This window comes from Theropithecus gelada, chromosome 2 (assembly GCF_003255815.1).
Source record: "Theropithecus gelada isolate Dixy chromosome 2, Tgel_1.0, whole genome shotgun sequence".
In the NCBI taxonomy this organism is placed as follows: domain Eukaryota; kingdom Metazoa; phylum Chordata; class Mammalia; order Primates; family Cercopithecidae; genus Theropithecus; species Theropithecus gelada.
Window position 1 is genome coordinate 153598786 of NC_037669.1, and position 14071 is coordinate 153612856.

Below are 14071 nucleotides of genomic sequence, written 5' to 3' on the forward strand. Positions count from 1 at the left end.
CCCCCCCCCCCCCCCCCCCCCCCCCCGGGGGGAAAAGGGGGAAACCCCCAAAAAAAAAAAAAAAAAAAAAAAAAAAACATTAATGCTGCATTAGAAGAATGCTTCATTCTCTTATTTTGTATTTTGACAGTTCTGCTCCCAACCTCGTTTTGCTAGAACTAGAAAAGTGTTTTTATTATTATTTTTTTCTGAGATGGAGTTTTGCTCTTGTTGCCCAGGCTGGAGTACAATGATGCAGTCTCGGTTTGCTGCAACCTCTGCCTCCTGGGTTCAAGCAATTCTCCTGCCTCAGCCTCCCGAGTAGCTGGGATTACAGGCACCTGCCACCATACCTGGCTAATTTTTTGTATTTTTAGTAGAGACAGGGTTTTAGCATGTTGGCCAGGCTGGTCTCGAACCCCTGACCTCAGGTGTTACACCTGCCTTGGCCTCCCAAAGTGCTGAGATAACAGGCATGAGCCACTGTTCCTGGCTGAAAAGTGCTTTTAAAAAAGCATAAAATAATTTAATTTTTTTTTGGAAGGAGTTTTAGAAACTTTAATGTTAGAAACTATCTGATTGTGATACATGCTAACACACTCATATACTCCCTCCTCCCCACAACACACACACAGCCTCTCTTTGTCGCTCATAAAGTCCTTCAGAGGCTTTCTCAGTGCTTTTAGGAGTATGACAGAAGTCCTTACATGGCCAACAGGGACCTGCATGGTCCTTTCAACACTTATTTTGTCTTCCTCATCTTTCTGTTGTGCTCGCCCTTGTGCTCTCCTCCAGCCCTGCTGTCATTCCTCCACATGGAAGTCTTTTTTTTTTCTTTCAAGACAGAGTCTTGCCCTGTCACCAGGCTGGAGTGCAGTGGCTCACTACAACCTCCACCTCCCAGGTTCAAGTGATTCTCCTGCCTCAGCCTCCCAAGTAGCTGGGACTACAGGCACACACCACCACGTCCAGCTAATTTTTGTATTTTCAGTAGAGACAGGGTTTCACCATGTTGGCCAGCATGATCTCAATATCTTGATCTCATGATCTGCCTGCGTCAGCCTCCCAAAGTGCTGGGATTACAGGCGTGAGCCACCGTACCCAGCCAGGAAGTCTTTTTTGACTCCTACCATATTCTCCTGGCACTTCTTCCTTATACAGAGGTCACACATGCACATTGTACATTTGCAGTTTATAAGCTCAGTGAATGTAGGAACTGCTGCTCTTTGGTTTTCTTGTTTGTTTGTTTGTTGCTTATTTCTGTATCTCCAGAATCTAACACAATGCTTGGTTAGCTGTACCCAAGTATTTATTGAGTACATGAATTCCATCCATTGTATTTTCTGTAGCTACCTGATCTTTGAACCTTTCAAGATATCTCATTCCATTTTAGTGTTCTTATTATAATAGAAATTAGAGAAAATATTTGCAACCAAAATGAGAAAAAAGGTAATATTAATATACAAAGAGCTCAAATAAGTTACTGAAGAAAATGTCTAAAGCCCTAATAAATAGACAAAGAATGTAAATAGCTAAGTCACAAAAGAAAGAATGCTTAAAAGATCCAGGCGCAATGGCTCATGGCTGTAATCCCAACACTTTAGGAGGCCGAGGCAGTAGGATCACTCGAAGCCAGGAGTTACAAGCCTTGGCGACAAAGCAAGACCCCATCTCTACAAAAACCAAAAAAAAACCAGCCAGGCATAGTGGCACTCACCTGTAGTCCCAGCTACTCTGGAGCCAAAGAGGGGAGGATTGCCTTGAGCCCATGGGTCTGATGCTATGGTGAGCTATGATCGTGTCACTGCACTCAGCCTGGGCAACAGAGAGACACACTGACTCTTAAAAAAAAGAAAAAAAATGGCCAAAGGAGATCTGAGAATAATTATCTTTACTAGGCGTCAAATAAGTGCAAATCAAAGCAAACTGCCACCTATTAGTTGAGCAAAAAATTTAATTGATAATCTATTTTTCAGAATGTATTGGTCTAGTTAGAATATCAATTCTCATCTTTCTGACAGACGACTAGTCCTTTGTAAATATCCAGTCACCTCTTTTCAGTTAAAGTTGCTGTCTCCAAGGAGTTTGCAGTCCAGTTGGGGAGGTAAAATCTCAACTCAAGAAATGAGAAGTCAGCATGAAGACCCACTGATGTCGTATTGCTTTTGCTGCTCCGGTTTAACTCTTTGCTCAGTCACTGTGAACTGTAAAACATGTAGCAGTTCTTCATCTAAATCAGCCTCCCTATCTGTTTTCACTCACAAGAAGCAGCCTGTTACATAATCAGTGACTGTCTTTGTAAAGACATTTTTACATCTTTTTAATCTAAAACCCATCTAAGGCCCAACTTTAAGTCTTAGATCTTCCACTTAGTTAAATGTGTGACTTTTGGGAAATTGCTTACATTACTCATTTGTAAAATTGGTAACTTACCTTATAGGGATTGTATTATTCAATTTGTTTATTCATTTTAATATATTCATTGAGCACCTACTGTGTGCTAGGCCTATTCTCAGGCACTGAGGATACAACAGTGAAGATCCATACTTGGGCAGGTGTGGTAGCTCATGCCTATAATCCGAGCACTTTGGGAGGCTGGGGTGAGAGGATCACTTGAGTCCAGGAGTTCAAGAGCAGCCTGGGCAACATGGCCAAACCGTGTCTCAACAAAAGTTTCTAAAAATTAGCCCGGCATGGTGGCGCATGCCTGTAGTCCCAGCTACTCAGGAGGCTGAGGTGAGAGGATGGCTGGAGGCCATTGAGTTGTGCTGTAATGAACTGAGATCATGCCACCACACTCCAGCTGAGTGACAGAGCGAGACCCGGTCTCAAAACAAAAACAAAAAAAAGATTGTAGGCTTGAACAACCAGAAGGATGGAGTTTCCCTTAACCAACATAATATGTAAACTGTTTAGTCTGGCACATGGCACTTACTGGGTATTCCATAAAGAGTAGTTTATTTCCCTGAAATTTAGAGTAAGAGTGAAAGACTTTGATCCATGTACTTCTGCCCACCTACACAAGCAAATAGAATGTTTCACCAGAATAACTAGATAAAAAATTTTATATGTAATTGGCACATTGGAATCCTTGTAAATTACTCCTGTTGGCCAAGAGATTTCTTTGGTAGAACTTGTGTTTTTCCATATGACAATAATATAGTAATGGCAAGTATATCAATAATAATAAAACTTTTTTTAAAAATTAAAGGGAAAATCTTACCAAATTAATGTTTCATTTTAAGGAAAATATGACTCTTTATGCCCATTTTTTTCCTTCCAGGATGTTGCCTTATGGCTGTTTAGCAACAGGAGATCGCTCTGGCCTCATTGAAGTTGTGAGCACCTCTGAAACAATTGCTGACATTCAGCTGAACAGTAGCAATGTGGCTGCTGCAGCAGCCTTCAACAAAGATGCCCTTCTGAACTGGCTTAAAGAATACAATTCTGGGTTAGTTTATTCTGTTTAATTATAATTTTTCTGTACAAACAACCAAACAAATACTATATGCTCCCAATAGAAGTCATCAGTGTGTTAGAGGAAATATTAGTGTTTTTTATCTATTTCTTCAATTTCATGTTAGAACAAAATGACACATAACCCTTCCTAAAGTCTTGTAGTTGGTGAATATTGAATTCTACTTTATCTAGATCAAATTTTGGAGCTCTGCTGTAAAGTTACAATCTATGAATTTAAGTATTTAAAGATAACATATTAAAGCCTTTGTTCAAGTGCATCAGCTTCTCTAATTATGTGAATATATGAACCTAAGTGAGTTTTTAATGAGTTTGTAGATTGTGATTTCTCTAAACTAAAAAATGCAATGCTTGGAATTATGGCTATGGTGTTAGAAAAGCACTAATGTATAGGAAATAAAAAAATTTCACAGTGACGGGGAAATGGTCTGCAAGTGTTTTTGGCTAAAGACTTCAGAGTTAGACACATTTTATCGAGGACTTTTTTAATATGAAAATCAGTTTCTAAATTTTGATCTTAAGGCCTTGTCTCCAGGGAATCTCTATTACTTACTTCCAATTGAAGTCAGTGACTTAAATGGTTGAAACTGCAGTGCTTAAGTCTTAAACATGAAATTGTAGTCAGTCTTTGGTCAAAACTAACAAAAATGTTCCCAATCCCCAGCATGATCTAGCAAAGCCATAGTCTCTTCTAACTACTCTACACGAGCCCACTCACAGCCCCACTGAAACACAGCTCCCAGGACATTTGAATGTCTGAGGCCCAGTTATTTAATGTCTTTGAAGGCAGCTCTCTCAGCCCAGCCCCTGTGATGACCACCCACACTCCCCTTGGCTGATCCACATGTTCCCTCCTATGGTTTTGGCAGCTCTGTGTTCTCCTCACAATTAAAAAGGAAACAGAGGTATGGTTTGGGTCTCACTCTACATGCTTGGAGGCTGAAAACCGTTTTTGCTTCTATTCTTTTCTCTTGTTCAGGGATGACCTGGACCGAGCCATTGAGGAATTTACACTGTCCTGTGCTGGCTACTGTGTAGCTTCTTATGTCCTTGGGATTGGTGACAGACATAGTGACAACATCATGGTCAAAAAAACTGGCCAGGTGAGCTGCTCCTCAGGATTTGCCAAGGGCCTTAGTAATGCCATTACTTACGTATAGCATAATCTCCTGTGTAACTCAGCCAGATTCTTTAGTGATTCTCAGTGTCATGTCTTTGTCTTTACTTCCATTTCTCACCGCCTCTTGTTTCATATACAGTCTATTACGTGTATTAATTTGTTTGCTTGCTTGAAGTTAGATGGTAAGCATTTATTTGTTTAAAAAATTATTGAAGGCTGGGCGTGGTGGCTCATGCCTGTAATCCCAGTACTTTGGGAGGCCAAGCAGGCCAGATCACCTGAGGTCAGGAGTTTGAGACCAGCTTGGCCAACATGGTGAAATCCCGTCTCTACTAAAAATACAAACATTCGCCAGGCATGGTGGCAGGCGACTGTAATCCCAGCTACTTGGGAGGCCGAGGCAGGAGAATCACTTGAACCCAGGAGGCGGAGGTTGCAGTGAGCCAAGATCGCCCCACTGCACTACAGTCTGGGCGACAAGAGTGAAACTCCATCTCAAAAAAAAATTATTGAAAAAATTTTTGTAGTTAAAGTGGCCTTTTCTTTCAATATAAGAAATTGTATTTGGGATACATTTGTACCTAACAGAAGGAGCAGATAAGGTACTGGATGTATTAAATTTAAAGATAACCAATGCTTTAAAAAAAAAGTTGGGATGAACCCCACTTGAGTTATTTTCTCTTTTAGAACATCATACCTAATCATATATGGGAGAAGGGAGAACAGTCATGTGAGTAATAGCATTCTGGGGTACCTAGGGAATGTAGGCCGTGTTATTTATAAAGTGCTTAAGTTTTCAAATGAAAATTTCATTTTTCAGAGTGACATGTTTGCAAACATTTTTTGTATTAAGCAAAGACAGATGAGATATCTTAGATAATTTTTCAGTTTAGCCACCCTAGGAATTCCCACACTCGCGGCATACTAGAATGAAAGTCTCTCTGGGTCACTGTGTGAACTTTGGTTCCATGAGGGACCCAGAGTTTTGTATCTCCTGGGAAATCTGGATTAGTTCTGGCTTGGGCTTTGAGAGTTGATGTGGAATGAATTTGTAATGCACTATAATACATGAATGCACTATGTAGGATTGAGGAATCTTGTGTCCATACTTAAAAGGATTCCCTGGGACTTCTGGCCAATCACATTGAATACTTAGATTTATCTCCATTTTCTTCGGATACACCTCTAAAACAATAATAAGGAATTAAGAAATATGTAAACTCAAGAAGTCAAAGATGATAGGAAAATAGGCCACAGTGGGTGCAACATATTACCAGACTTGAGGGTGATAGAAAGTGAGATAGAGAAGCGGCAGTGACTTAATAGAAAGTACTTGTGAAGGGGTATGCAAGTCTCATAAAAGCTCTGGAATCAGAGGCACCATGTATCCCTGTTCAAGGAGGGATATAGAAAGAGGCTGAAACAGAACTAGTTGGCAGTTTATATATGGAACAGTTAGGCACTCAAGTCCCCTTCCCTATACTAAGAAGGAGATAGATTTATTCTCTGAACAAACTGGTTCTGACTCAAGCACACTTATTTCCACAGAGGCTACAGGAAAGGGTCCCATATTAAAAATGGAGATGAGTGAAAGGCAGCATAGTAAATGGTACAATCTACAGCCACTTCCACTTGCTTTATTCTAAGAACACTGGCAGCCAGATGTATAGTTGACCCTCAGCGAGAGACTAGATGATTCTATTCTAGAAATCTGATTGGTTCCATTGAAAAGTCCTACAGATCCGACAGTTGAGATTTCTCCCTAGTTTCTCTACAGGGAAGTCCGCCAATCAACAAGCAAGCCTACCACGTACATAGAATTCTCATTCAGCTTTTTAGTGATTCATTGTTAAATATGAATGGTTAAGGATTAATATACTTTTAAAAAATGACAATAATTGTTTGTTTATCATGTACAACATATTGTTTTGAAATATCTCTTCATTGTGGACTTGATAAATTGAGCTGACCTGTGTATTACCTCACATACTTATCTTTTTTGTGATGATAACATTTAAAACCTAGTCTTTCAGCAGTTTTCAGGAATGCAATATATTGTTGTTAACTATAGTTGCCATATTGTAAGACAGATCTGCTGAACTTATTCCTCCTATCTAAGTGAAATTTTGTATTATTTGACCAATATCTCCCCGGCCCCTGCAGCCACCATTCTACTCTCTACTGGATTAACAGACATTTAAGGGAAGCCTCTACCATGAAAGATAGAAACCAAATAAGCAAAATAGGGAAGAAAAGAAAAGAACTCTGGGAAAACAGGGTAACTGCAGTAAACAGAGGGTGATTTTAAAAATCAAAGCAAAAAAATACGTTGTATCTTTAAAGTAATAATAGGATTCTGTCTTTTATAGTCAGAACATAGAGGTCTTGAAACTTAGAAATAGGAACAAACAAAAAGTTAAAATAGTAATAGTGTAAATATTTTGTAGCAGGCATAGTTGTAAGTGCTTTATATATAATCTAATGCCTTCAGGCCTGATGACAGCCTTATAGAGTGGTGGTATTAGCCCCATTTTACAAGTGAGGATATTAAAGCAACAGAGAATAGACGTGTCAGGATTTTAACCCTGGCGGTTTGGCTCATATTCTTTTTTTTAATCCGCCATGCCTTAATGTCTCCAAAAAAATATGATAAATAGAGAAAAGATCCAGAAACAATAGAGACTCAGTCTAGGGAGGTATACTCTCAGCCTAATGGGAATTCCAGAAAGAAGGAGAATGTCGTGAACCCGGGAGGTGGAACTTGCAGTGAGCCTCCTAGATCACGCCACTCACTCCAGCCTGGGTGACAAAGCGAGACTCTGTCTCAAAAAAATAAAAAAAAAAGAAGAAGTAAAAGAGAAGAGGAAACAAGGGAGGGTACTTACTAAGCAAATAATACTAAGCCATTTCCCAGAGCCAATGTTCATGAATATCTAGTCAAAATAGCACAAAAATTATCTGATAACAGAAGAAAAACACCCTTACTAAGGACCTGCACTATGAAAATTTCAGTGCATCAGACATAAAGAGAAAGTTTTAAAACTTTCCCAGAGACACAGCAGGCCACATAACAGAGTTTAGAAGTCAAAATGACTTGGCTCCTCAATAGCTACATTGGCAATTATAAGACAGTGCACGTTAGCCTTCATAATTTTGAGGGAAAATGATTTCTAACCTAAAATTGGATAACCAAAGTGGGTTTTTTTTTGTTTTTTGTTTTTTGTTTTTTTGAGATGGAGTCTTGCTCTGGCCCAAGCTGGAATGCAGTGGCGCGATCTCGGCTCACTGCAACCTCCGCCTCCTGGGTTCAAGCGATTCTCCTGCCTCAGCCTCCCCAGGCAGCCGGGACCACAGGCACACGCTACCATGCCCAATCAAGTATAAAGGGTAGAATGAAGACATTTTTCCAACTTGCAGGGTCACAAAACTTGTCACTCCTCTGCATCTTTTCTCAGAGACTGCCAGAATAAGGGCATCTACCAAAACGAGCCTAAACCAATAATTCTCAAGTGGGGTGATTTTTCCCTCAGGGGCATTTGTTAACATGTGAAAACAGTTTTAGTTGTCATAACTGGGGGGTGGGGTAGTCTAGTGGGTAGAGGCCAGGGATGCTGCTAAACACCCATAGAGGACAGAACCCCATATCAATTATATGGCCTAAAATGTCAGTAGTGCCAGTGTTGAGAAGCCCCGGTCTCAACCAAAAGAGAATGTAATGGGGGACACAGAAAACAGGCTCCAAATGGGAGAAGAGGAAAGGGAAGGCCCAGGATGATGGCTCTGCAGCAGCACCAGAGAACAACCATCCCAGCTAGAAACCAGTAGATTACCTGACTGTCTTGAAAACAGTTTTGAAAATGATTTGTAGATTTGTTGTTGTTGTTTGATTTGTAGATTTTTAAGGAGAGTTTGGGAAGAATTAATGCTAAGGTCATAGGACACTAAGCTAAATGAATGAATGAATACATGCATACAGTTTTCTCAAGGAAAAAAGGTGAACAACATGTGAAAAATAAAAACACTGAAATTGATGTAACCAGAAATTATGACATAATGTGCCACAGTGTGTAGCATTATGTTAGCATAAAAGTACTAAATCTTTATCTTCCACAGTAAGAATAGTAATATACAATTAGGGAGCAAAAATGAGTATAAACATATTATTTAGAAAAATGGAGGTAGACACCAGGAAAAACACCTAGTGAGAAGAGTAAGAAGTTACCTCTAAAGAGTAGCACTCGATGTGGGGAGCTAGTAGGGCAAGGATGTACTTTTTTTTTTTTTTGAGACAGGGTCATTACTCTGTCAGCCAGGCTAGAGTGTAGTGGCATGATCATGGCCCACTGCAGCCTCGACCTCCCAGGCTCAAGCAATTGCCCCACCTCACCCTCCTGAGTAGCTGGGACCACAGGTGTGTGCCACTATGCCGGGTTAATTTTTTCCTTCATTTGTAGAGATGGAGTCTTGCTATGTTGCCCAGGCTGGCCTTGAACTCCTGGGCTCAAATGATCCTCCTGCCTCAGCTTCCCAAAGTGCTGGGATTACAGACGTGAACCACCACACCCAACCTGTACTCTTTTCTTGTTATGTTTTATAGAACTATTTTACTTTTTAAAAATCAGAATTTTAATTCTTTGGATGTATTTTTCTTTCTAAAGAGTCTCCTTTTCCACTAGATATCTACAGTTTAATATCAGGGTTATTTATTATTGATTGTAAAAGTCTTAAGAGTGTTAGATATGCTCTGCTCTCACCTGGCTCAGTGGACTATAAACAGAGGAAGAAGGGCTCAGATGAGGATGGGTATAGTTCCTGGGGGTCTAGGACTGTGGAGGTTTTGCCTTTATATTTGGAACCCACCAGAAAAATGAAGAAAATTAAATCCCATTTGTTTTGCAGCTCTTCCACATTGACTTTGGACATATTCTTGGAAATTTCAAATCTAAGTTTGGCATTAAAAGGGAGCGAGTGCCTTTTATTCTTACCTATGATTTCATCCATGTCATTCAACAAGGAAAAACAGGAAATACAGAAAAGTTTGGCCGGTGAGTACTGCCCTTGTGCCAAGGCTGAACACTTCTAACATTTTCTCATCTGAACACCTGGTCTAGCATTTCTTAGCTGTAGTATATGTGGATCTGGGAGATATTCAGTCTGATTATAGGAAGCTTTTGGGGGAATTTGCCTGTCAGATTATTGTGCTGGTTCAGAAATTCTCAGAGAGGAGAAACAGAATGCTAGAAATTTAAAATAGTTATTGTATTTTTTTCCAATAATATACTACCTTTTACCTGTTTCAGAACATTCTCTGAAACTATTAAGACAGTTGATAGGAAAATGCTGAAAAGACATCTGCTGTCATTGTGTATGGAGTACAGTAAGGGAACCAGGATTCAGGGCAAATTTTTTTTTTTTTTTTTTTTTTGAGACGGAGTCTCGCACTGTGTCACCCAGGCTGGAGTGCAGTGGCGCGATCTCGGCTCACTGCAAGCTCCGCCTCCCAGGTTCACGCCATTCTCCTGCCTCAGCCTCCGAGTAGCTGGGACTACAGGCGCCCGCCACCACGCCCGGCTAGTTTTTTGTATTTTTAGTAGAGACGGGGTTTCACCATGTTAGCCAGGGTGGTCTCGATCTCCTGACCTTGTGATCCGCCCGTCTCGGCCTCCCAAAGTGCTGGGATTACAGGCTTGAGCCACCGCACCCGGCCTCAGGGCAAATTTTTAAATCTGTGATCTATTACTGACTACCTACATGTTCCCAAGCATAATACTTGTCTTTTTGCCTTTGTTTCATCTTAAAATGGGGACAAAAATATAAAATTAAGGGCTACTGTGATGATTAGAGACATATCATGTAACCCACACGTACTTAACAAATGATTGTCACTATCCTTTATAGTTCTGTTTGGGTTTCCTCAGAATATACCTCAGTGGGTCTGGTTTTCTCTTTGGCAAAATAAGATGGTCCTCAGCCTGGCATGGTAGGTCACGCCTGTAATCCCAGCACTTTGGGAAGCCAAGGCACGCAGATCACTGGAGGTCGGGAGTTCAAGACCAGCCTGACCAACATGGTGAAACCCCATCTCTACTAAAAATACAAAAAGTAGCCAGGTGTGGTGGCGCATGCCTGTAATCTCAGCTACTCAGGAGACTGAGGCAGGAGAATTGCTTGAACCTGGGAGGCAGAAGTTGCAGTGAGCCAAGATCACACCACTGCACTCCAGCCTGGGAGACAGAGTGAGGCTCCATCTCAAAAAAACAACATTGGATGATCCTCTTGAAGGACCATCTTGAAGAGAAGAGAGAGGGAAGGCAGGATGACAGGAAGGAGTAAAAGCACTGACACTGATTGGGGGTACATTAAAAAAATTAGTTTCTGGAATCAGACCACAAATACAGAAACCAGAAGTATGTTCAGAAATCCTTGTGGATTATAATTATAACTGATTTAATAATCAGTTCTTGCGTCTCATAGAATTAAAATGTCTAGATTATTAATAAAAATGTAATGGCTTTTCATCATAGAATTTCTATTTAGTTGTGTTTTTGAAAAATATATTTGTGATGTTAGAGAGATTGATTGTATTATGTAGATTTTAGTCCTGGGACAGTTTTCACAGAAGTAAAAATCAGAAATGAACCTTTAGTTCAGTAGGAATTTTCTTATTCTAATAGAAAATCTAGCTATGTTTTCTTAGTTTCCTGTATGAAATGTGCTGTCTCCCCTCTAACACTGTGCTCATGTGATTTGCTGCATCACCCAAAGGTTCCGCCAGTGTTGTGAGGATGCATATCTGATTTTACGACGGCATGGGAATCTTTTCATCACTCTCTTTGCGCTGATGTTGACTGCAGGGCTTCCTGAGCTCACATCAGTCAAGGATATACAGTATCTTAAGGTATAAAACCACTTTTCCTTCTGTCTTGGACTTTGTGGGCATTGAGCTCAGTTTTAGCTGCCTGTTTTATTCAAGTGGCTGAAGGGAGTAGAACAAAGTCATTTCCTCTAAGATGGTTCTTAGTCAGGAGGGAAAGAATCTGGGAAGTTCACATAAAGGAGGAATTTTGAAGAGTAGCTTGTAACCCAGAAGATTTTCCCATCAGTAGAAGGGGCATAAAGTAGACTGGTATTGGGCTATAGCCTTCTTACTCACATTACTGAAAGACCGCAGATCAGGCGCGGGTTGGCACCTTGATTTTCAACAGCCTGCCTTTTTCTTGTCAGGGTCTTAGTAGGTCTTGAGTCATCTTACTGGATTTGGGTGGTAGTGGCAAGCAGCTGTGTGTCCTGCAGTAATTATAAATTATTTTCATCTTCAAAAACCTTTTGGAAAGAGTCATATTATCTCCCTATCTTGGGGTTCTGCCTCCTGCAGATGATATTTAAATAAGAACATGAAGCGTGCTGCCTGATGGTGGCTGGGGAGGCACAACTAATCCAGCCTCCTGCAGACTTTATTATTTGCACATCTCTACTGAAGTTATATAAAATCATATTTTTCCCCTTCCATTTTAGGACTCTCTTGCATTAGGGAAGAGTGAAGAAGAAGCACTCAAACAGTTTAAGCAAAAATTTGATGAGGCGCTCAGGGAAAGCTGGACTACTAAAGTGAACTGGATGGCCCACACAGTTCGGAAAGACTACAGATCTTAACGATCAGCCTTCGCTCCTAATGTATTTGTTGGTTTCATTTCGTTTTCATTTTGCACTTGCACTAAATTGAACATGACCCTGTCAGAGATGTAATAAAGGGAATGAAATCCTGAAACTCAGAGTTAAATTAAGAACAAGGCATCCCACAGAACCTAATCTGAACAATCCCCGATGATTCCCTCTGCTTTTTGAATGCTTCCAAGACTTATCATGAAAACTGTCAATGGATAATCATTTCCTGCTGACTTTGCACGCCAAGGAATGCTACTAGAGATTGTTTCTGTTTTTGTTTGTTTCTTTCTAATATTTGGTACTTTCCCAGAATGGTGTAAATACTTCTTTTCAATGTTGTGACCAAGTATTGTCACTCAGCCAACAACTTTTCCACACCTGGGGGTTGGTGGCTGTTCTTACTTTCCAAATGAGGCTAAAAAGAAAGGCATCTTTCTTCCCTTTTAAAATTGTGTAAACTGCAAATTATAATATAATTTGAATTTTTGATTATTTTCCAGAAGAAATCTTGTAAACCTGTGGATACTCATTAATTCTTTTGTTAATATTTATTTCCATGATAGCATCATTCCAGCCAGACTTGCTGAAAATCTACTGGTGAGGCAAATATAATATATATAAATATGCTACATATATATTTATAAAATTTCTAGTGGGAGTTCTATATAAATGTTTCTTTGGTATTCTTCAGCCTGTGATTTAAAGTTTTACAAAAAGCAGAGCTTTTTCCTAAGTTACTTTTCAGTTAGGTAACTGTGTGATCCAGTTCTTCCAGCTGCTTCTATAATGAGGCACATATTAATACAGTTTTTATATGGTATCTATGAAAGAGTTCACTTCATAGAGAATAATACTTGAGCAAATGTATCCAAGAAAGCAAGCAAATGAAAAGGAACCTATTTATGGAATAAACTCCAGATCTGAAATTCAATATTTTAGAAAAATGCCAGCTCTTCTTAACTGTATTTATTAAAACTTGTAATAATGTGATTTTTTTCAAGAATATTAGTTCAAATTGAAATGGTTTCAGGCCACATGGAAATCTTTTAAGTTATTTGTTGAGGTACCATATATTTAGGGTGCTAGGGGCAAGTAATATTAATATGTGCAATAGGAACTACTGGTTTGAATGTGTAAATGGATGATCTCTCTGAGTTCTGGCAACATCCAGCAAAACTACTGCTTATTCTCCAAAGAATATTGGGAGCTCTCAATCCTCAGTGATATGGGAAAGAGAACTGAGTATTTGCCCTATGACTGAGTTTTCTATAGGAATTTTATTAAAGAATGTTTAATTTTGTTGTCCTTCTTAATGTTCTCAGTCAAATAAATGAGTGAGCTGGTTTCGGCTGTTCTTGGGATGGGTGAGCCTCTTCTTTATGGGTAGAGTGGGCCTTTGGAACTTTGCACTGGAACTCCAAGAAATGGCCAAGTCGGTAGACAAACCAACCTCAGGAATAGGCTAAGGCCTATTATGGCCTCTTCCCTGACTTCTCCCCTTGTTTTCCAGCCTCATCAGGCATGGTGTAGGAGGCCCTTTGGACTTTGGTGGGAGCCTGAGGTAAGAAGCCATGCATGTGGCAGGTGCCCTGAGGTCTAGGTAGTTACTTGGCACCTGAACCAAGGCCAGACTGTGCTGCTTTGGAGCTCTTGTTCACAGGGCAGATGCCGGAGCAGTCCAGTTCCTTGGAAATAACTCAGCTGAGGATGGGAGTTGGCCTCTGGATTCCTCATTTCCAGGGCTGGTATAGACTCACTGAGACTTCCAGGAATAGGACTGTGGAAGGACAGGTTTATTCAGAGATCTTTGTCTAGTAGCCACCCACCACT

At 40.2% G+C, this 14071-nt stretch overlaps 1 protein-coding gene across 1 annotated transcript in view; it reads left to right on the plus strand.

The window, feature by feature from the left end:
* Nucleotides 1–13606, plus strand: part of PIK3CB (phosphatidylinositol-4,5-bisphosphate 3-kinase catalytic subunit beta) — a 188295-nt gene extending 174689 nt beyond the window's left edge. The window contains exons 20-24 of the mRNA XM_025377335.1: nucleotides 3263–3430; nucleotides 4436–4559; nucleotides 9476–9621; nucleotides 11342–11474; nucleotides 12092–13606. Of these exons, the coding sequence (XP_025233120.1) occupies nucleotides 3263–3430; nucleotides 4436–4559; nucleotides 9476–9621; nucleotides 11342–11474; nucleotides 12092–12229 (709 nt within the window). The 3' untranslated portion in view covers nucleotides 12230–13606. The remainder of the gene's footprint in view (nucleotides 1–3262; nucleotides 3431–4435; nucleotides 4560–9475; nucleotides 9622–11341; nucleotides 11475–12091) is intronic.
* The last annotated feature ends 465 nt before the right edge of the window (nucleotides 13607–14071 follow it).